We start from the raw sequence: 24688 nt of genomic DNA, 5'->3' as shown, positions 1-24688 counted from the left end.
GCTATATGTTTATCAATAAAACTTTGAAAAGAAAAAAAAAAGATAAAGCCTTATAAACAGCTCTAAAGAATCTGGGATGTAATCTGGCAATCTATGAGTTTTACTTAACTTTGTCATCTCTTCAGGTCTATCAATTTAAAAGTAGATTTCCCATTATTTTGGGAAATCATTATTAATACTATGAATGAAATATTACATAAGTTATGCAATATAAAATCACGCAAGGGCCAGCCAGATAGCTCAGCAGACTAAAGCATCTACTTAGGCAGATGCAGGGGCTGGGGGTCCCAATCCCCAGCCTGCTATACTGGCCCCATCCCAGGGGCATGCTGAGACTGGGCGTGGTGGCATACACCTGTAATTCCAGAGTGTAGGAGGCTGAAAACATGAGGATCAATATAAGTCTGATCTGTGTAGTGAGACCCTGTACTACATAAATTAAAAAAAAAAAAAAAATCGGGGCCGGTGTGATAGCTCAGCGGAATAACTGCTTGCCTGGCAAACATTAGGTCCTGAGTTCAATCCCTGATACCCGCAAAATAAATAAATAAATAAATGTAAGATCACTCAACCTTATATGTTAATCTAAAAACAGAAAATATCACTCTATGTGTTTAAACTGAGGCATGGTACTTACAGCAACTTTTAAGCAACAAAGTCTTGATGGTTTCTAGTATTTTTTTTTCAAAATTTTATTGATAAACAGATAGCAATGAGACAGTTTCAAATCAAATCGGAAGTAGGTTTCTAGTATTTTTAATCTTATACATCAGTGACACTTTTATAAATAAAATGCCAGTATCTACTAAAGTGAAGCTGAAGATAAACACTAAGAAGCCCATCAAGAAAGACCAAAGTAGTCCAAATAACTATGAACTCAGTTCATATCCATGGTTTTCCACCCCGGCTTAATGAATTTCCATTCACAGGCAGATAAAAATATATGAAAAATGTGCTCCAGGTTCTTGTTACAAATATTATCAGAGACAGTATCAAAAGAACTCTTAAAATTGAGTGTAGTGGTGCAAGGCTGTAATCCCAGCACTTTAAGAGGCTGAGTAGGAAGATCACAAGTTCCAGCCTAGCTTGTACAATTTAGCAAGATCCTGTCTCAAAATTTAAAAATAGTCAAGGGATGTCGCTCAGTGATAGAGCACCCCTGCTTTGATCCCCATTGCCAAGACCAACAAGCACTCTTATGTAACTAATGAGGGCTAGTATTTAAAAAAGATCTTGTGCTCATTAAAAGCAAAGAGCAAACAAGACTGGTAATGATTCTTCAGAAACATACAGCTAAAAATCTATTCTTATTAAAGTTAGCCTTATCTTTAAATGTTTTAATCATTTTGCCATTAAGCATATTTGCAAAACTGTCCATTTTTAATTTTTAAAAGCATCAAATATGTGATTCTGAACACATGAAAAATCTATTGAGGAAAAAATGAACTACAGTACTGTTCCTCAAATATAACTGGCTAAAAATACAAATCATGCTTCAGTGAGTTGGAGAAGGAGCCGGAAGTTAGACATTTTTAAGCAGCTGTCAAGTGATGCTTAAGTTGTTCAAGACTGCTTGTAGCAAAGTAGTAGTCTTTCTAGATTTCAAGTGTGTTTGATTTTTTCTTACAAATTTTTTGCTTCTTTGATATTCATTTATTATGAGATGTTTATCATATGCGTACCAAGACAAGCACATTGTCAGGAACATACATCTGATTTCTGTTCTCAAAGAGCCTTTTGCTTTAAAAAACAAGAGTATGTTAACTATAACTACCAAGAACTGCAATAAATATATGCAGTGAGAAAAAAATGGCTAGAAGATGTATCGGAGTCTGTATTGTAGAAGTGAAGATGACATTTTAGTCACAAGACATAGCAAGATAAGCAGCAAAACATTCTGGAGAAGTTGCTGATAATGACAAACTCCTAAAATACATGTTTACAGAAAACTGGATGATTAATCAGAGTTAGATCACAATGAGATCAGCAAGAGCTAGTGAGCTAGCTCAATAGCTCAGCAGACAAAGCGCCTGCTTTGGCAAGTGCAGGGATCAGTGTTCAATCTCAGTCCCACAAGCCACACTGGCCCCGCCACCAGGCGCACTGAGCTAGAGTGATGGTGCACTCCTGTAATCCTAGCACCGGGGAGGCTAAAAACAGGGGGATCACTATGAGTCTGAGCTGTGTAGTAAAACCCTGCACCAAATATATAAAATGAAAAAAACTAAGATCAGCATATCAGACTCAGTAGTTTGGATTTTATTTCAGAGGTTATAACAGCAGTAAAGGGCTTTTGGTAGATAAGTGTGTTAATATGTGTACTACAATATTAATAATGATACCACTACAGTAACATCTAATATTTGTGTATTTATGTGCCAGGAATTGTTCTAAGTACTTTACATGAATTTAATTATTTAACCCTATTTCAACCACGTAAGACTAGTAGTAACATCTTTAATCTCACTGAAAATTTTAAGGCACCAAAAATATTTGCTCTCAATTCAAATCCTGGCAACAGAGCTCTAGGGGCCATACTCTCTCCAGGAAAATTCTAGAAAATTATTAAGTATTATATAGGATATATTTATCAGTCTTGAGCCTAGAAGATACATTGAAGCCTCTGGGAAAGTTAAATAAAGAGAGAATGGAAGATCAGATTAAAGGCAAGGGCAATGGAAGTAAGAACCTCAATTGTTCAGTAAAAAAAAAAAAAAAATCCTGTCACTGAGGGCACGTTATAGATATGAAAGAGAATGATCTGCCCTGAGTCCATGGAAAACACATGTTTTGGCAAGAATTCAGGAGAAACTATATGGGGGTTAAGTTTAAGATGCTTATAGAATATCTAGGTAGAAACCTATAGACATTCAGGTGGATCTGGGCCTCAGTGATATGGCCACTCATATGTTGGTCAGAAGCAAGATCAAATAGAATAAATGTCAGGGACAACTGTCTTTTGAAAGAAAGGGGGCCAGGGAGATAACTCAGCAGCATGTGCACCCACCTGGCAAGCATAAGGTCCCGAGTTTGATCCAGGTACTAAAAAAAAAAAAAAAAAAAAAGGAAGACACAGTCACCCTTAGTTAGCAATCACTTGTGCCAGGAAGGGCTCTTGAAACAAAGTTCAATTTTCTAGTTGCACCAGATAAAAAGAGATAAGATCCTCTCTTTAGGGGAGTAGGCTGCATGTTTTTGTGATAGGTGGGAAAGTTCTGGAATAATTTTGTAAATAAGAGAGGCAACCACCCAGGGAAAAAACGACAACTGGGAATTAGAGACACTTTCCTTCTGGCTTAAAGGGGCAAGTGTATTTCTCTTTCTGGCTCACCAGAAAAACAAAAAAAGAACCTGAGGCCTAGGAAAGCACTGAAGCAGCTTTATCAAAATATTCTTTCCAACAATCACAGGAATAGGATCATCCAAAGAATTATTATGACTCTCAGAAGAATATTCTGCTTGTTTTCTAGAAAAAGAGTTTTAACAAAACTGAATTTATTGGGCTGGGGAGACAGCTCAGAGGCATAACTGCCTGCCTTGCAAGTGCAAGTTCCCAAGTTTAATCCTCAGTACCTTGCAGGCCCTGGAACTGGGCTTGGTGGCACACACCTATAATTCCAGCACTGGGAGGCTGAGACAGGAGGATCACTGTAAGTACAAACTGCATAGCAAGACCCTGTATCAATAATAGAAGTTTTTGAATTTGTTTTCTTTAACCTTAATATACAAATTTGCCACAATTTTGGAAAGTTTTGACAGTGAGGTGCTGCATTTAATCTCAAATCTTATTCACTATAATCAACACTCTGATTTTTATTAAAGACCAAAAAAAAAATAATAAATAAAAATCTGAAGTATTAAGTCAGGTATCACTTTTGAAAAGCTGTCATACTAACGTCCATATTCTGCTGAGTGTTAGTCTGTGTTAACGTATGTGTTGGGAGTCTAGAAAAATCAGCATAGATACTTGGATTCTGACACTTCTGTAAGAAGCAACTAATTGGAAGACACTGAAGCTAGGTTTATCTCTATCAAACTTCATCCAATACACGGTCTTTACTTCTGGTATATGTTTTAACAATCTCATGGTTTCCTAACAAGGGTGCAAGTGCAGTGGCTGACAATGCACTTTTTAAAAAATGTATTTGGTACAGGGTCTACTGGGTCTACAGGGTCTCACTAAGTAGATGGGACTCGAAGTGATTCTTCCCGTTTTCAGCCTCTTAAGCACTAGGATTACAGGCACGCACCACCACGTCCAGTCTCAATTGCAGTCTCAGTGAGCCCCGGGGGTGGGGCTGGCACTGCATTCCAGAATGAACCCCAGCCACTGTGCTCTGCCTAAGCAGGCGTTTTAGTCCACTGAGCTATCTGACAATGCACTTTGGTAGCAGCATTCATAAAAGTGAAGAGGGATCCTCACTGAACCAAGTGAATGCCTCTGACAAAATGTCACATGCAGTTATGCTAAAACAACCCCAGATACATCAAAGACTCTCACCTTCAAAGTAAATCTCAGAATAACCTTATGTTTTAGAGGGTAATTTTTTCCCAATGCAAAGAAACCACTGGTGGTCCTTATTCCTCACCATAGCTAAAAAGAATTCCCTTGGGCTCTACAATCTTTTGTTGTTAAACTCGGTACTGAAAGAGACACTCTTTGGATATGCTACCAATTCTTTTCCAAATAAAGACAATTCAAGTTGGATTCATTTTCAGATGTTACCTTTACCAACTACAGGACCAAAAACCTGAAATTCCAATTTCTAAGTTTCAACTTGTAGGACATCGCTCAACTTGTTTCTCGAATTGCAATCTGAAGGACTGCACAGTTGAGGCCTGTAATATAAAAGGCACTTTAGGAAAAGCCCATTCACTTCTCCGAAAACCTGGCTATATAAAATAATATCCAGGACTATATCCAAGTGAGTAAAAACATTAACATTTAGCAGTAAGCTTCATCTCTAAACCTAAAAACTGTACATTACACATAACTGGAAACTAACAGGCACACAAGCTGGGAAACAGGAGGGTAACAGGTGTCTAGCAGCTGGGTGTGGAGGTGCATGCCTGTAATCTCAGCATTGAAACGGCTGGGATAGGAAGACTACCAGGAGTTTAAGGCCAGCCTGGGCTAGGTGGTGAGTTCAAAGCCAGCCTAAACTACACACACAGAGACCCTATCTCAAAACAAAAACAAACAAACAAACAAAAATGACTGAAAACAAAGGAGCTGTCTAGGCATAAAAATTACAGATTAAAAATCAAAGATTTCAATTCCTGGTTCATGTCTAACTGAGAAACACTGATACACATCAGATCACTAGACACTTCAGTTTACCCATTCTGAAGTGGACAAATTTCTGACATGGTTTCTACTCCTCTTGACATGAACAAAAGAGATCCAGTCTTTGAGGGTACATTACATTAAAAAGTTGGTGGGTCAGCAAGATAGATCAGTGGACAAAGCACCTGCTTTGGCACGTGCAGGGACCAGGATTTGATTCCCGGTCCCACACACCACACTGGCCCCAGCCCCGGAGGCACGCTGAGCTGGTGACAGAGTCCAGGCACGATAGCACATGCCTGTAATCCCAGCACTGGGGAGGCTAAAAACAGGAGGATCAACACAAGTCCTATCTGTGCAGTGAGACCCTGAACCAAATACACACACAAAAAAAATTTAAAAATGAAAGAAAGAAAAGAAAAAGTTGGCAAGGCCCTTAGCATTGCCATAACTGTACACTTGGGATATTTGTGTCCCATTAAATATTCATCTCCTGACCTATTTTTTCCTAAACATGGAGGTTGAATGTAAAGCTTGGCTTTTTCATTTAAGAAATAATCTAGATATGTTTACATAAATAATGCTTTTTAAAACCTGTATCAAGTGTGCTTAGTTCCCTTTTTCTGAGTTTTTAGTTGTTACCTTTTAAAACTTCTTCCAATAGTTCAATAAACTGCCCCTTAACATTTTTTCAGAATAAAGTTTTAACATCCAAAAGAAAAATTAACTGGGTTGAAAGATCATGTACTAGCATGTTTGTAATACTTAAAACAATTAATATTGACAAGGTAGTCAACCTATAACAAATCATGAAAGACAATTATTTTACTTAATGTCTCCATTAAGGACATCTTTCCCAACAAGGAGTGGTGGCACACACCTGTGATCCCGGCTGGCACTGGGGAGGCTAAGGCAGGAGAATTATTTCAAGTTTGAGACCATCCTAGACTACAAAGTGAGTTCAAGGCCAACCTGAACTGCATAGTGAGACCCTGTCTCAAAGACCAAAAATGGAAAAAAAAAAAAGATTCCATTCCCCATAAGGAGGTAAAATTAAGATCAGAGTAATACTTAGGGTTTTACAACATCTATAAAATCAAGAGCTAACAAATATTATCTACATTGCTATTTTTGCTTTAAAGTTTTCAGAGAACTCAGGAACATGAACACTTGGAAAGATTTGTTTGATTTTACATCTCAATGCAGATGAAGGCAAGAACTATGATGCTTGCATTGTGTTTACTAATGCAAGTAATAATTCATGTAACATCACATTAAGAAAACTACACAACAAACATAGAAGACACTAATGCAAATGTTAAGCAAATCATACTATTTTATGTGGTAAAACATTCTAGAACCAAAGATGTAGATTCTGAAGCTAATGCTGAAATTGTACCTTATAGTAACTACCTGGAGAAATGTTAAAAAGATTTGGGCATAGCAGCAGAGAATACTAGAGTAGATTCATTGCCTCTGCTACAGCTAAGGAGGTAAGGCATTGTCTCTTGGTGGACGGACAGAAATGCTGTTGTATCTTTCACAGGTTTTTCACTGATACACATTTAAAATTAGAATACTGGAGCCTAAGAAGATAATAAATTCCAGTATTGCTGGTATTGCAATATTGAATTTCCCCAGGCTCCAAGTTCTTTTTACTGTACAATTTATAGGAAAATAAAAAGAAAAAAAAGCACTCTAACATATGTGACTGCCTCCCGATTTGTTTTTCATTTTTGTATTTGGTACAGGGTCGCATTACACAGACAGGACTCATGGTGATCCTCCTGTCTCAGCCTCCCCAGTGCTAGGATTACAGACATGAGCCACAACATCCAGACTCTGTTGCTGGCTCAGCATGCCCTGGGGATAGGCCTGGGGATGCAGGACCAGGGATTGAAACCTGGTCCCTGGGCTTGCCAAAGTAGGCACTGAGCTATCTCACCAGCCCTTCCCGAGATTCTTCATTACCAATGAAGGCTTGAGATCATGAAGATTTGGGAAAGCCAGAAGAAAAGACATTAGGTTCTCAATAGCTCAATAGTTCTGTCAGAAATAAATTGCAGTGCTTTTTAAAACAATCATATTGTGTTGGCTGGATGTGGTGTTGCACACCTGTAACCCCTCATTTACTAAAATAAATTGTAATATTAAGATGGGCCCAAAGGTGTGCATCAGGCAGTCTAGCTGGAGCACCCATGACCTTTTCTGAGTTAAATCTCTAAACCAGGTAAATCAATTCTCTAAATGTGGTTGCCAATATATACGGATTAAGCCACATACAACTTAAGTAGTAATTGAGTAACAACTTTTTATAACATTAGGCACCACCACCTCGACAGGTCACCATAGGGACAGAGGAAAAGACTGCTACCAAGGACAAATAACATAATCCTTTGGAGGTGCAGAAATCTCAGAGACACAGAGACAGAGACAAGAGGTAGAGACAGAGACAGAGACAGAGAGACACAGAAATATACAGCAAACTCCAAAAACTATACCACTGTATTTTCTGACTCAAACTACACACCACTGCTGCCTTAATCATGTGCAATCAATGACAACTGACTTCTATGTCCTCTAAGTCTGTTTTAGCCACAGTGAACACCTTAAGTATTATGTGCCAAGCAGCATTTTAAGTGCTTTGGTGTTTAAGCATTCTCAATTCAAGTTTCTATGAAAGTTACAGGGCTTGTTATTAAAGACACTTACTTAGAAATAATCCAAATGCACTCGTAAACTTGAATTTTAGTCCAAGTTATTAAAAGATACCTATTTAAAAAGGAATCAAATGTACTACTCATAAAAAAACTTGGGAGTTTAACATAAAGTTTTTTTTTATTTCATCAAATAAAAATTTTGCTGGCAAATTCATTTTAAAGAAAAAATACATTACGGTTATAATATAAAATAAAACAATGAACAAATTAGTTATTTGTTAATAGAAAATCTATCTGTAATATGTAAAAAATCATTGAAATGGCACAATGGTCGTATCACAATAGAGGGACAATTTTAACAAGCAAACAAAAAAATGCTAATACTATTCTTTTTTAAAAACATTATGTGTGAAGCTCCAGTGGCACAATCCGTTAGCGCGTGGTACTTATAAAAACATTATGTACAGGGCCCAAGGAGATAGCTCAGTAGAAGAAGTGCTTGCCTGGCAAACACAGGGTCCTGAGTTCAATCCCCAGTACCACCCACCCACACACACACACACACACACACACACACACACAAAACATTATGTACAGAAGTGAAAAGACACACCAACATACATTTTTAGGCTGGCCATATTTAATAAGATCTAAAAAACCTCCACACCACTGAAATGTAGCAGTTTTATTGTTTTTGTTTGGTCCTAGGCATCAAACTTTGGGTCTTTTCCATGCTAGGCAAGTGCTCTACCACTAAGCTATACATTAAGACCATTTTTTTGTTTGTTTTGGTGGAACCAGGGATTGAACTAGGGCCCTTGCACTTGCCAGGCAAGTGCTTATTCTACTGAGCCATCTCCCTGACCCCTTGCTTTTTCAGAGAATAATTTGTAGTACAGTGATTAGATTCTTTTCTATGTAACATTACTAACACTAATTCTTTTCTATGTAACACTGGACAAGTCCATTACTGGATTTTCTTTGTAAATTCTTTAGACACAAAAAATAAAGATGTGGGAATCACAAGTTCATGTTACAAGGTAGGCAGTGCTATCTTGTTTGATTTATAATCCACATTTTAGGGATTTAAGCATGATGTGACATCCAAACTGATTTTAAAGTGGACCTTTATAAAGATGTATTTTGTCAAAATGTGTCCATTCCCTCCAGTTTTAAGATATTCTGATATTTACTCAGATCTTGTTATACAATTTACACACAGACTATGGCTATTTTGGGTTAAATTGTATTCTCTGAACATCTGGTACAGTCCTAACTCCTAGTACTCACAAAAGTACCTTAATTGAAACTGGAGTTCTTGCAGAAGCAAATTAGTTAAGCAGGGTAAAGGTTCCTAACCCAATATAACTGCTATCTTTATAGAGGCATATAAAAGGCATCTATAAACCAAGAATTTAAGGACTGTTGAGAAGTCCAGAAGTTTGGAAGAGGAAAGATTTTTCTTAGATCCTTCAAAGAGGGCACAACACTGCTGAATCTTTCTTTTCAAATTTGTATCTTCTGGCACTGAGAAAATTTCTGTTGTTTTATGCTACTCTATTTTGGTATGTTGCTGCAGCAGCCGGAGGAAGTTACAGTATCTAGCTTTCAAAAAGATTATCTTTTAAAGTAAAGCACAGCATTCAAGCCAGAAAACCTGTGTGAAAATACTTGTTCAAATCAAATCAAGACCTGTGTGACCATGGACATCTCTAAGTCTACATCCCTTGTAAAGAAGTGGTAACAAAGCCTACCAAAAAGAGTACTTCTAAAAACAGAAATTTATGTACAGTGCCTGCCACATAAAAATTTAACCTGTCATGGGCCATGGAGATAGCTCAGTGGTCTAAGCCTGCCTAGGCAAGCACAAGAACCTGGGTTTAATCCTGGGTACCACATGCTGTGCCAGTTCTGCACCAGGTGTGCCAAGCAAACCAACACTGGGATTGGGTGCTGGGGAGATGGTTCAGCGGAATAAGCGCTTCCCTGGCAAGCACAAGGTGCCTGAGTTCAATCCCTGGTTTGGGGGGGGGGGGACACAAAACACTGGGCTTAGTGGTGCACGTCTGTAATCCCAGCATTGGGGAGGCTGAAACAGGAGTTTTACTATCAGTCTGAGCTGCATAGTGAGACCCTGTACCAAAAATATAAAATTAAAAGAAAGTTTCACCTGTCTCTCCTTCTATCCTTATTTCTTGTCTCTGGTAACAAAATTGCATTTCAATAGTCATAGAGTTATGAATTGGTACTAATTCAAAAAATAATATACTATTCAGAAAGAGCATTGTAAACTATGATTAAGTAAATTTTAAGATTATTATTTTAGGTCAATTGATGGCTTTGCCAAGTAGAAACATAGAAGTCCTTTCCTTTAGTCTGAACACAGAAATATAATAAATTCTACCCTCCCCATCTAAGAGCACAAAGCAATTTTAATCTTTACAAAAGTAAACGTCTATTCTTAAACAGAAGTTATCCTTTATACATTTTTCAGTGATAGGTCTTCTCACTTTATAAAGATACTTGCTAATGTATAAATGGAACCCTAGTTCAATAATCACACCCTTCTTGTAAAAAACTTCAAATATGAGAAATTTTACTATTATGTAATAAGTACAGAACTATTACTCTTTGGGGAAGGCTGCTACTGGGGACTGAACTTGGCATTCAGCCTGCGCTATAGCCTCAGCACTTTATTACTTGATATTTTTTGTGACAAGGTCTAAGTTGCCCAGCTAACTTCAAATTTATAGCAATCTGCTCGACTCAGTGGATCAGTGACATGTGCAACCATGCCTTGCTAATGCAATGGTACCTCAGTTTATAAACTGTACTTCTTTCCACAATTCTAGCTGCAAACTGAACTAGGTGAGAACCAAGCCAAATTTTCCCCTAAGATCAGTATTGAACCTAGCCACAGAATTTGATTTGTTTCTCATCCAACTAGATTTGCACCCCAAATCACGAAGAATTAAGTTTGTGAACCAAAGTACCACTATAACTACCTTTGCTGAAATTATTGAAAATGTATTTCTCTCACAAATTTGGTAAGAATATAACCTGAGGTGTATATTAGCATTATGGTCACAATGCTCAGTCACTGGCTGAAAGACTCTGGAAAAAGGTATCAAGGGTCAACACCATAAAAGGCATTAAAAAGGCATTACATGAACTCACGTTGAGTGACTTGAAGATGTGAAGAGAAAGAAAGCCTAAAATTAGGTTATGAATTTTAATAAGACAAAATGACTGTAAATCATGCATCAACCACTAAGAACAAAGGCCTCTAAACTCTTGCATGAGTTCAAGCGGTTAATAAGCATAAATTCTGAATACCAACTATACCATATACTTTAATTCAAGTCAGTGCATCATTGCTAAAATAGCTTCTTATACACAAGAAAACACAGCACTGTTTTGGTTATATATAAATAGTAAATTTAATAAAGGACTGCTCATAAACATATCCTAAAATGTCAATTTGCAAGCAGTCACTGCTTTTGCTTTACAAAAGCATTTCAATGGTTAAAGGGATCTGCAGTTTTGTGAGAAAAAAATGTTTGCAAATGCAAGTTTACTGGGCACAGGACATAGCTCAGAAAACACCTATCTAATAAGTAAAAAGTCCTGGACTGAATCCCAACAGCCTGCAAACAAAACAAAACAAAACAAAACAAAACAAAACAAAACAAAACAAGACAACACCTTGTTTAACATCAGTAGAACCTGGGTTGGTCTCTGAAACAGTTACTAAGAAAGGTAAAATTATTATGCCATGGTACAGCTTCAAAAAATCATAAAAATAGACTTTAAAGTGACTATTTAGCTAAAGGAAAAGAAGGTACCATATACACTTGTGATGAAAACAAACTTCAGTGGTTAACTGCAGCTGTAATTTATAAAGAAAGATGGACAAGGCTGGTCAAGCTGTATGTTTTTCTACATATGTATTTTCCTTCTGTAAGAAAAAAGGAACCACATATGGTGAACATCTGCTATATGACCGTTTATGAGGTGGTACACATTAATTTCTGAATGTGGCACAACAGCATTTTAGTCTTCAAATATTCTCACATTGTGAGATCTGGGGAAGATACTGAGATCTGTGACTTAGGTTCCTAATGAAATAGGTATTAAAAGATCTATAGGATGGTCATGAAGATTATAGTGCAAGTAATATAGTTACCTCAGGTATTGTTTTATATAAATATTAGCTACTATTATCTTTAATAAAAACTATAGCCCTACAGATTTGCTATTAAGAATAATGTTTAGAGGCTCAGTAACTTGTCCCAGGATACTGTTATTTTTCTTCTTTAACTGGTCATTTACAGAAAAGAAAACTTATTTCTTAAACTTAAGGTATTTAAAAGCTGTAAATCACCTCAGAAGTCAGTAAAGGGATGTAAAAGTACTTTCAATACTAACAAATTCAAACATCCTTACCCAGAAAGCCTGGTGAAAAAAGGAACCTGGAGGGCTATAATCATTTGTAGTCTGTTCAAGTAGAAAAGTAAACCAGTGATAGATAACAAGTAGGAGAGACAAAGAATACATGATAACAAAGTGCTCCAAAAGCCCATCCTTTGCATTTTGGTTCTGTATCTGCATTTAAACAACTTCAGATAAAAAAGCATCTGGAGGAAAAAGTGTCTGTACTTGTCCTCATTATTCCTTAAGTAATTTGCAGTATAACAACATAGCTTTGCACTGTACTAGGAATTCTAAGTAATCTAGAGATGATTTAAGGTATATGGGATGACATCTGTAGGTTATATACAAATACTATGCTATTTCATATAAGAGCCTGAGTATCCACAAATTTTGGTATCCAGGGGCATCATCCTTGGACCAATTCCCCATGGATACTAAGGGACAATTGTATGTATACTCATTAAATTGTCTCGAACTCTGTACAAAAGTACATTCAATTTAATAGCTGAACTATCTAATACTGTTAGTTTATTAGCATATTTCTCCTTCATATGTATTACTTAGAACATTTGTTCTGTATCTTAAATAATCTTTAGAACAGCAAGGCAGAGTAAATCTAAGTGTACAAAAGGATGAAAAAAACTGAGAAATGAGGGAAATAACTGTAGGGACAGAATAATGTCATAGGAAAGCTCCAAAGAAATCACTGCTTTAATTACTTATGCACAATCCACATCTAAATAATATTGCTAATAACATTCTTTCTGATCTAATTTTTAGAATGCAATTTGGGGGGCCGGGGAAATAGCTCAGTAGAATAAGCACTTGCCTGGCAAGCACAAGGGCCTGAGTTCAACCCCTGGTTTCACGGAAGAAAAAAACAAACAAAAAAAACCAACCTAACACAATTTTGTTCCCAAAAGGTTTTCCTATAATGTTACAATATACCAAGTGAATTGTTTTATACTGAACTATTTTAAAAGTTCTACTTGTGCAAAAAATATATCCTACAGCCAGCCTGGCATGGTATCTTAGCACTCTTGAGAAGCTAAGGCAAGAGGACCCCAACTTCCAGCCCAGTCTGGGCAATTTAATGTGATTATGTCTCAAAATAGAAGGGCCTGCACTAGGGCTGTTATATACCATAAAGTTATCTTAAGCTTCCTTCCATGTTTTTCCTGTTATAATAGTTTCTTTCTTAGGTTCAATATATGAAATTATTCATAACTGACCTTTACTTTTCAATCATTCTCCATAAAGAGTTGCTACAACTAACTCTACTGTTTTGCCATAAAACTAAAAAAAGTTCTATGTAAATACTGTAACGTTTTTAAAATGTCAAGAATATTAAATATACAGTATATTCAGTAATTTTAATGTATTTAAAATGGTAGTATGTGAGGCCTTTAAAATATATGTATATAACTTGGATGGTGTATACATATAATTTATATACATGTATCCCCACAGACTTATATTGTATTAGTTTGTGATAACCACCAATCACCCTACAAGTTTCCAAGAGCTCTACAAATGATTCCCTAACACCTCTAAAGAGATTAATCTAAAGTATTTAATTATTTATTTATTTTTTTCGATACCGAGATCAAACTCATGACCTTGTGCTTGTCTGGCATGTACTTATGCCACTTAGCTATCTCCCCGGCTCTAGGCTATTAATTTTAATCTCTAGCTTCAAAAAATTTTGTTGGATCATAGCATCTTATGTTAAAATTCTATTAAAACCTATAACAACAAATTTTTCCCTTTAGAAGTAAAAAATTTTAATGCCCACAACATACGATTTAAGATGTTTTATATAGAATGAAAGCACAATTAAGGAAACGTAATTTGTTGCCACATTATAGCATCTAATTACTTAAATTTAGTGCTTTATTTTGCCTATCTTAAAAACACATAAAGGGCTGGGAGGATAGCTCAGTGGTCTAAGCGCCTGCCTGGTAAGCAAAAGGACCCTAGTTCAATCCCCAGTACCACATGCTGCACTGGCCCTGGAGCCCAGGACATGCCATGCCAGTCACCAAAACCGGAAGTGGTGGAACACATGTGTAATCCCAGTGCTGGGGAGGCCGAGACAGGAGGATCACTACAAGTTTGAGCTGTGTAGTGAGATTTTGTACGAAATAAATTAAAAAGATCTTTTAAAAAGTAAATATAAAGGTGACAGGTTATGGCCCTAGTATGAATTGCTGAATTATTATGGTGGTCATGCTACATGACTGAAGCCCTTAGAACAACAGCTCTTCTCCCCAGAGACCACCTCCCCTCTTCTCCTCCAGCTCAGCCCAGGGTGGAATTTCCTTTCACCTTTCCTGCTACCTCAGGGAAGGCCCCAATCAGCTCCTCAGGTATATCTAAACATCCCCCTCAAACCCCACCCCCAGCAAAAGGCCATGAAAGCCTCAGCCTCCCTTTGTTTGGATCCAGAGAATTCCTTATCTTCTCAAATTCTCTCTGTGTCCTCCAAGATAATGAAGCCCCTTTCCCTTTATAATAAAGCCCCTCTCCTTTTTTCCTTCTGCCTGTTTCTCTGCTGCGACACCATCAAAACCTATCAAAAGGCACTAGTTCTCCCATTCTGTATTAAATAGTTTCTCTGAAAGTTAAAAGGCATCAAAGCTTTTTAATATAGTACCTAGTAACTAGTCTATTAATATGAAGGCATATAACATCTAATAAAATTATTCCTAATTGAATATAAAATTTCTTTGTTCATTAAAAATTGTGCCCATCTGAAAATATACAGTAAGGAAAAATGTGAAAATATTTTCTACACCTCTTAAATGTATACAGCGTATGAACATTTACATGGGTAGGGAACTTATTCAAATATATTAACAGTAATAACCATACATTCTCAATGAACTGAATGTGTACTTCAATAATGAATCCTGGATTTCTTTCATTCTGTGACTTTTTCCATTTAGTATCTGAGAGTATGGGTGTGCTTAATAATCCCTAGTATGTCTTATTGGAAGCATTTTATATTTGTATCTGGTCTTGCAATCAATGACATCCAATAAAATGGTGTTAGACAAGATAACTTCTTATTTTATTTTGGTACTGGAGATGAAACTCAGGACCTTGTGCTTGCCAGGCAGGCACTTAAGCCACTTAGCTAACTCCCCAGCCCAAAAATGGTGGTTATAAACAAACACAAATTAAAAAAGGTTCCCTTCTCTGTTTAAATTTTAGAATACTGCCCTAACCCCCCAGAATTATAAATGTGCAGCTTCATAAACTTTAATCCTGTATGAGTGAAAAATGGCACATTAATGAAACAACTGAACTTGAAGCACAAGAGGAACTGCTTTGGTAAAAATAAATAATGAAAATCTTACCACTCTTAACACATCACACATTATATGCTATGGTAGATGGGGGGGGGGGGGCGCGCACAGATCAACGACAGCAATCCCCAGCATCAAACCCAACCCAACCCAATCCAACCAAACACTACCATATGATTCCGTATCCAATGTAGTTACTGCCTGCTACACTACACCTCAAAAAATTGTAGGAGTTTCTAACCACTAGCATTCTAGTGACTGAACTACGATCAATTAATAACTTATCAATGAAATACTACATGCAATTACTTCCAGGGTTTTACATGAACAATTTCATGCTATTTCTATCTTCTAACACATTCAAAACATGAAATTATAACTAGAATAGAACATTCTACCCAGAATATAAAACAGATAAAGAGTACTTTGCTATGAAGTTGCTATCCAGGGCCAGGGAGCTTAAGTGTCTGCCTGGCAAGCACAAGGTCCTGAGTTCGATCCCCAGTAACACACACACACACACACACACACACACACACACACACAGTTTCTTCCAACTATGATATACATTTGTGCTTAATTATATATATATCGTGTATATATAGATATAAATATTTTATTTATATATAGATAGATAAAATTTGTGTTTAAAAATGAGAAACCAATATGTAATGAAATGGTTATAGAGACATTTAGAAAAAAAATTAAAACTAGTAACTGGGCCAACTAAAACTGCTGAAAATCTTAACACTCTAACACATCACACATTAGATGCTACGTTAGGGGCCAGGGAGATAGAGCTCAGTAGAATAAGGGCCTGAGTTCCACAAAAAAAATAAAATAAAATAAAAAATAAAAAAAAAGAGATGCTATACTAGGCTGGGAGGCACAAATCAGTGACAGCAATTCCCAGCACCAAACCCAACCCAACCCAAGCCCGCACCACCATATAATTCAATATCCAATATAGTTACTGTTTGCTACACCTCAAACTATTATAAGAGTTTCTGTTAGCATTCTAATGACTGAACTATGATCAAAAATATTGAAGGTGTGTTAAGGCCACTCTTAAATTACACTTAACCAAAATAATTAACTTTTCTCTCCAACATAAAAAAATAATCAATAAATGTAAATAGCAGCTTTGGCAATTTAAAATGATGAATAATCTCCTTTCTCTTTTAAATACTTCATAGCAAAACAAGGACAAAATAAGAACACACTCATAATTTCTTTTTAGCTATCTTAAAAAGAGTACCACACACATTTCCAAAGTGAGTTTTTAAGATACATACTGTCAAATGGTCAAGTAACTTTCCCCTCCAAACCAGTCTGATACTAGTACTTATTATTTTCAAATACCTATGTGAAAAGTCTAACAGCAAAGAAAGGAGTGGAGTCAAAAATCATTAAAAAAGCCCTCAAATTTTTTTCTTGCCACTAACTTAAGTCATTATCACTTAATTCTAATCACAGCAAATGCAACTTAGTGTAGTTTCAAGAGACTCCAAGACAAGGTTGATCTTTTGTGAACACTGTTCTCTAATACTGTCCTTTTCCCTCATTCCCCTAAGATCTAAAACCAATTCAAATTATTGACTGAATTACTTAGAAATAAACAGCATTTAGACATTTCTACTATTTTTCCAAATAAAATAATGTACTATATCTATTTGGACCATCAAGTAAAAGGCTTTATTTTTGGTCAGAAAAATTAAAGTTCCTATAATTGTCAAGATGATCAGAGGTAAACAAAATCAACCCAAGTTTACATTGCTGTGGTGCTAGTCTACTATTGCCGGTAGACTGACAAACATAAGAGCAAATGATGAACTGTCGGAAATGCAAAGGAAAGAAAGTAAATACTGACAGAACCAATGAAAGCCTTCCACTAGAAACTAAAGCATCAAGGTTTTATATACACATGTATTATACATAGAAAATCCAAAAGAAAACAAGCAACAAAAAAAAAAAAGAAAGGAATTTAAAAGCAAAAAAAAAAAAAAAAAGTAAGTCCAGGAAACCAGCTCCCAGTTTTTCTCCTTTCCACATGGGAAGCTTATTTAGGATTGTTATGCAGGTCCTTTGAAATACATGATGGACATTTTGTTCCTGGTACACAAATCAGTATCTTTAAGTCCATCACACCAATGCACATCTTGTGCAAGAAAGAAATTCACACCAGGCATGTGAATAACAATGCTCGTTAGTGCCAGAACTATCTATGCAGAATATCAAATATAGCGTGAAACAAAGCAATGCAAGCATTTATATAAGTTTGGTTCCATGCTAAATCTGAAATTATGCTTTATATTAAAAAGAACTGTTGCCCTGATGTTTTTCGTTATATTTCTTATTTACCTTCATCAAGACTACGAACTATAACTACAGTATGAAGTGTTAATTTGCCAATATTTCCAACTTTCTATGAGGTTTTAAAGAATATTTTATTACCTGAATTTTTAAAAATTTACTTTTCTCTGTATATGTATGGAGACAGACACAGAGAAGTAGGAAAAAAACATTGACTCATACAATAAACATACATATTACATACATACTTGCAAGACTATATGATTTTTGTATCAAAGTACATGCTTTTCCACCACACAGTTCTTCATTGTTTCAAGAGTAATAGGAATAGGCAATTTTTGTTGCTAAACACATGCTACTGTTTCATGGTTTTAAGAATTGGTAGGTTAAAAAAATACAATTCCTAGAACACTGTTATCAAACAAGTTTTATTGGCATCTAAAAACAAAATTCACCCAACATTGAAACGTACTTTAATATTTATGTTGTTTTCTTTTTTACTCACTGCAGCATGAGGAACAAATCACACACACTTACTTTGGAGTAACAGAGACCATGGTGTAGATTTTACAAAATCACTTTTTAAAATCTCTGTATTATGCTCCTCAAATATCTAGTCAGTCTTTGCATAAAATATCACAGCTTTGTCTATTACCTTAAAATTCTGCAGCAGCCTAGAGATATGGGTAAGATATACCATAACTTGCTATCTTGAAATATATCTATTACCATATCCAACCTAATGATAGTATCTAAAAATTCTTTCTTCCATAGGAAGTCTCTGACAAGCTGTTAAATTCATTTCCTTGACGTTAAAAGAATCTGGGGGCAACATTTATATTTTATCAGAAAAATAAAAAAGATGTTTACCTACCATGTTCATATTAAGAACAATGTCTATACAAGTCAGTTGTACAATTATTTTAAGAGAAAGGTGAACATGAACATCAGATTTAACTTAATTCTGGCAGACAAAAGTGAACAACTATGGTCCAGTCAGCCATTAATCTATTACAGAGAGATGACAACTTTACAAAAGGTATCTTTTACCTACTGAGTGATGATTATGTCCCCTCAGTTTCTGTGCTTTCTACCACCACTGGTTCACTTTCTATATCAGCAACTGTGTCACTCTTCTCCTTGTTTATCTCACTTGAAGATGTCAGTTTTTCATACAGTTCAGGATCATTCTGTACGGGTAAAGGCGGCGGCTGAGCATGTCTCTCTGTATTTTCACCATTAACCTGAGGCACATTATCATTTTTTCGTTGAGAAGTGGCCCCTTCAAAATAATTAAAAACCCGAGCATGAGGAGGGGGAACCCAAGTGTTTTGAATTCTGTCTCGCCCAAGACGATTTCCATTCATTTCTCTGCAGAAATCCAAATCTCTGTCATCCCTATCCCTCTGCCTCTCCCAGGGTCTTCTGCGGTCATCAAAATCTCTGTGAACTTCTTGTCCAAATCCTCTGTTCCAAGGACCACTTCGAGGATCAAATCGATAGTTTCCAGCCCGAAATCTACCTCTTTCTTCATGTAAGCCTTTTGGACCACCATAGACAGGTAGAACCCGGTGTTCTCTCTCGTCAAAATCTCCTCTATGCCCCCAGGGCTTCTCTGGAGTAAGGCCAAAGTGGTCCCTTCGACCAAGATGATCTATACCTGGCCTCACAAGATTTTCTCTTATGTCTACAGGAGGTCTTCCAAAATGATCCCTACCATCTAAAGGAGGCCTTCCAGGACCTTCCCTTGGATCTATAGGCCGTCCAACCACTTCCCTAACATCCACAGGGGGAGGTCTAGCAATGGTCTCCCTGGCTTCTATGAGAGGAAACCGGTAATCTCTATCTCCCTCTTGTTGAATGTTATCATTCCCAAGTGGTATCCTTTTTTCTGGGTTAGTAACATTGTCTACACTTTGTCTTCCAGGAGCTAGAAAAGGTCTTTCTGGCTGACTGAAGATATCTCCTGGAGGAAAAGGTCCACGGGGTGGTGGATGAAGAGCTGAATCAAGTACTGATGGAGGAGGGATTCCCCGCTGAGGTGGAATTCCAGGCTGTATTAAAGGGAATCTTGGTCCAGGTGCCTGTGGTATTAGTCCTGGACGGATGTCTAATATTGGCATTGCAGGCATCCTTTGACTGGGGATATTTAAAGGGGGTAAGTTTTGAGGTCCAGCTGGTGGTGGCTGTGTTCCCAAAAGTCCAGAAGTATTTGTAATATTTGGTGGCTGTACTCCTACAAGTCCAGAAGCATTAGGAATATTTGGGGGTAATACTCCCAAAAGTCCAGAACTATTCGACACACTTGGTGGCTGTATTCCCAAAATTCCAGAGTTATTTATGATATTTGGTGGCTGGGCTCCAATAATCCCAGTACTATTGGAGACATTAGATGGTCGAACCCCAAGTATTTCAGAATTACTTGATACATTTGGTCTTTGGACACCCAGAATTCCAGAATTGCTTGTCACATTAGACGGCTGTCCTCCTAGAATCGCAGTGCTATTTGAAATATCATTTGTAATCACTAAAATGGAAAAAGAATAATCCAAAGTAAGTTACTTGGGCATGAAAAAGAAACTACATCAGAAATTATAAAAGCTTTAATTTCTAGTAATTATCTTAAGAGTTAGCTACTTGTAGAATCAAGCTATACTAGATACTAAAAAAAAAAATTAAATCTAATATTAACATCAGAGTGTAGTTGAAAGATTAAAAACTTAAATGGGGCTACATCCTAAACTAAACTTGCATGAAATCTTTTTTTTAAACTTACATTTTACGCTGACTGCCATCTTTAACAAAGACTTAAGTCTTAAATGACACCTAGATTGTAGGGTCGTAAGAAAGGACTTAAGGCTTTCAAATATTATATTTATCTTCCAGCTGTAGCTGGATAATATTAAAATATTCAAACCTGAAAACTTTTTTGGTGGCATTGGGGATTAAACCCAAGGCTTTCTGCACCAATACACATCCCCTGTCCATTTTAAAATTTGAGACAAGGTCTCTCTAAGTTGTCCAGGTTAGGCTAAAACTTGTGATGCTCTTGCCTCAGGCTCCCAGAGTACTGAGATTGCATCTATTGTATCTATATGCCAATGAGACTAGCCATACATGCTAATTTTTATCTTTTAATGAATTACACAGATTTGGTGCACTCTTGTTTTGATGGAAATATAGCAGTCCCAACAGGTGAAAAAAGGGGCGAGACCCTCCCCTGGGAGGGGGACAGTTAACAGAAAGATGTTGAAATCAATCTTATTCTGAACAGAATGTCATTATTTTAAAATGTAATTTGTAGGACACAGTGATTTCTATCAAAAATTAGACTATGTCAGCACTTGTGCATTGAACTGATTAAAAATGTATGTCACCCCACACTGAACCCCAAAAACAGAAGAAATGTGTATGCATTTCCAGAGATTTTATTTCATTTTGTTTTACCTGATCTGGTATTTTCACCAGAAGAAATCTGGTGTTCTATAAGATGAGGTACTTTCTCTTCAGGCTCTGCTTTAGCTGGGGGATTAAAAACATTTCCAGCTGGCAGAGCGGCAGTAGCAAGACCACTGGTAACGGACCCACTTGGTAAAACAAGGCTACCAAATCCAACATCTTTCACAGTTTCTGGGGTCATGGATAATGGTGGTTGCACTAAAGCTGTTTTAGAAAGGAGAAAAATGTATTTCAGATTTAATTAATCAATTCATATACTAAGTTTTCTGGCAGTTTAAATATTTCATTTAATGGTACTTTTGTATTACTAATTGTATTATATAACTAGTGTTCAAAATGACCAATGAATCATCATGAAGAGGCTAAATTGTACTAAGCTTAGCTTTTTAAATTCTCTTTATGTATTTATTTATTTTATTTATTTAGGTACTGGGGACCAGACTGAGGATCTTGTGCTTGCCAGGCAGGCGCTTATGCCACTGAGCCATCTCCCCCGCCCAAAAGTTTTGTTTTTTAAAAACTGGAAAACCCAATAAATTTAAGAAATAATTTCACCTAAAGTGATTAATAAAATAATTAGTACTGAAGAAATAAATTCTATTCTAAAAATTAATTTTCTAAGGACTCCAGCCCAGTTAAGTGAATAATATAAATATATATAATGAGCATGCACATATTGACAACTATGAACCAGATCGAAAATCTAACATCTCCTTGATATTATGATATAACAGAGTTCTTACATTCGATCTTTTGTCCAGGGAGGTTAGAAACTCAAATGAAAGTAGGTAAGGTACACTATAAATATTAAGGAACCCATGCTAAAGTAGTAGGAGAAAAATTTCTAAGTACATTTCATTTATACATTAAAAAGCAGAACTACAGAAACGTAAAATATACAGATACAAGTTTTAGTCCAGTATGTGTCACTTAGGATACTGTTAAATCATAAATGCAGATTTTAGGAAATGTTTTTTCTTCATATTTAACTCTAGAACTACCTATATAAATTGTTAGCACAAAAGAGATTTAAAGGAAGGATAAAACCACCTGTGCTCATAAGCAGCTGTTATGAAATTAAACGAGACATTAGACACAATCTGTAGAATACTACGTATTTCTTTCTCTATTATATGAGCCCAGATTTTCAAAAACTAGGGAGAACTGACAGGCAAGGTATAGCAGAAGCCTCTGTACAGAAATGACTTCTGAATATTTTTAGAAATAATTATTCTTAGTATGTATTTCTAAAAGGATTCTTACTGCTACCTAAACACTAAAAGGAAAGCATTTTAAAATACAAAGGAAAGAAAAACAAAATTGAGTATAGAGTATCAAAAGGTACAAACTACTTATCAGTCTTTGGTGCTTTTATTGTCCATGAAACACAAAAAGAACAAATCCAGTATCACAAAGAAACCAAAAATCCTAATCTATTATGTGGCAACCTGCACACAATCTGAATTGTTTTTTCACTAAGTCATGAAGATTTATGAAATGAAAGGAGAATTTGGGCAGGACTGCAGGTAAAGTCTTCAAATTTTATAAAGACAATTTGCGGGGGAGGGGTACTGGGGATTGAACTCAGGACCTTATGCGTGTGAGGCAGGCACTTATGCCACTGAGGTATCTCCCTGACTTTATACAGATATTTTGAGACAACAAATCAAATACAACTAACAACCATCCTATGATATGGTTAATTTTTAGAAATCACATCACAAATTCATAGTTGAAAATAATTCGCAAGAATAAGAACCAATGCATTATCACTGTTGGATATAAAGAAAACTCTGCGTTCGGAAAACTCACATGTTGGTACTACTGGTGGAATTGCAGGGGGTGGTACAACCGGTGGGGGAACTGGCGGTGGCATGAAACCTATGGAGGGGGAATAAAATGGCACACAACAAGTTACATGCTTCAAATCGAAGAATTCAATAACCATAAGTGAAATTTTACCCTATTTTTGGAGATGAATTTTCATACTGTCCCATCTGGCCTTTAGCTCCTGGGCTAAAGTCATCATTATGACTCAATCTTACCAGCAGTTAAGACTACCAATGTTTGCTACCACATTCAGTGAGATTTGACTTTCCTAGTGTTTTATTACTATGCCCTTATTATTTGTGCACTTTTTATCTTTAAAACGACTTTTATAGTTCAGCTTATATGACCCCTAGAAAGCTAGACAAAACAGGAAGAATTCGGTCTACCTATTGACTTATTCACTGCTTTGGTGAGTTCTAGGCTGCTATAAATTAACCAGGTAACCTGTTTATGTTAGAACAATAACTGTATATAGGGAAAGTTGAATATATTTCAGGTTATTGGTCACATTATATGCAATACAACAGAATGTCATCTGTCAAATATGTCAATGTATTTCTTCGATCTATATGCTATTTACTAGACCAAATTATTTTTGCTGACTTTGGATAACACTGTTTTAAACAATGGTTAATAAATCATCAATTTAATATTTTTAATGGTTTTAGATATCAAATAATCAAACTATAAATCTTTGCACTTTTTAAATATAGTATCATTACACTCAATTAGAAAACTAATTAAAAATAAAGATATGTGATTTTTATTATTTATTTATTTATTTGGTACAGGGTCTTGCTTACAGCTTAGACTCTAGTGATCCTCCTGTCTCAGCCTCCCCAGCACTAGGATTAAGGTGTGTACCACTATGCCCCATTTCAGTGGCTAGCACAGTATGGAGCCAACACAGCATGTGATACTGGCACAGCATACAGTACCAGGGACCAAACCCGGGTTCTTGTGCTTGCCAGGCAGGCACTTAAGACAGATGAGCTATCTGCCCAGCCCCATAATTTTTAAAGCAAATGAAAACTATTATAAAAGTCAGGTATGGTATAGTTATAAATTTTATTTTATTAATGTATCTAGTACAGGGTCTATAGGGTGTCACTACACAGATCGAACTTTTGTAGTGATCCTTCCTGTTTTTCAGCCTCCCAAGAGGTGGCATTACAGGCATGCACCACCAAGCCCAGTCTCATTTGCCTGGGGGGGGGGGCCCCTCTCTGCTGTGTGCCACTGCAGACCGGTGATCAAACCCCCAGCCCAAATCTGCCTAAGGAGGTACTTTAATCTGACTTGCCAGGCAGGCACTTTTGCCACTGAGCTATATCCCCAGCCCCTGGTTAAATTTTTTTTTTAAATAAATTTCAACGTTCAAAGCAAAAATACAG

General features: G+C 36.4%; 1 protein-coding gene across 7 annotated transcripts in view; it reads right to left on the bottom strand.

Moving 5' to 3' along the window:
• The window catches only part of Scaf8 (SR-related CTD associated factor 8), a 199977-nt gene that overhangs the window by 95206 nt on the left and 80083 nt on the right, over positions 1–24688 (bottom strand). For 4 of the 7 annotated variants that reach the window (XR_002820545.1, XM_023712212.1, XM_023712211.1 and 1 more), the window contains exons 19-21: positions 23277–23345; positions 21453–21668; positions 19056–20532 (exon numbers count right to left, since the gene is read on the bottom strand). Coding sequence is in view for 6 of the 7 variants with exons in the window: in XM_023712212.1 (XP_023567980.1) it covers positions 19070–20532; positions 21453–21668; positions 23277–23345 (1748 nt within the window). In the remaining variant the exon portion in view is untranslated. Of the gene's footprint in view, positions 1–18414; positions 20533–21452; positions 21669–23276; positions 23346–24688 lie in introns of those variants that run through there. The other 3 variants (XM_012514093.2, XM_023712210.1, XM_023712214.1) reach the window with 1 other exon arrangement.

Source organism: Octodon degus, unplaced genomic scaffold, assembly GCF_000260255.1.
Source record: "Octodon degus isolate 3935 unplaced genomic scaffold, OctDeg1.0 scaffold00024, whole genome shotgun sequence".
NCBI lineage: Eukaryota > Metazoa > Chordata > Mammalia > Rodentia > Octodontidae > Octodon > Octodon degus.
This window is presented reverse-complemented; position numbering and strand designations above follow the sequence as displayed.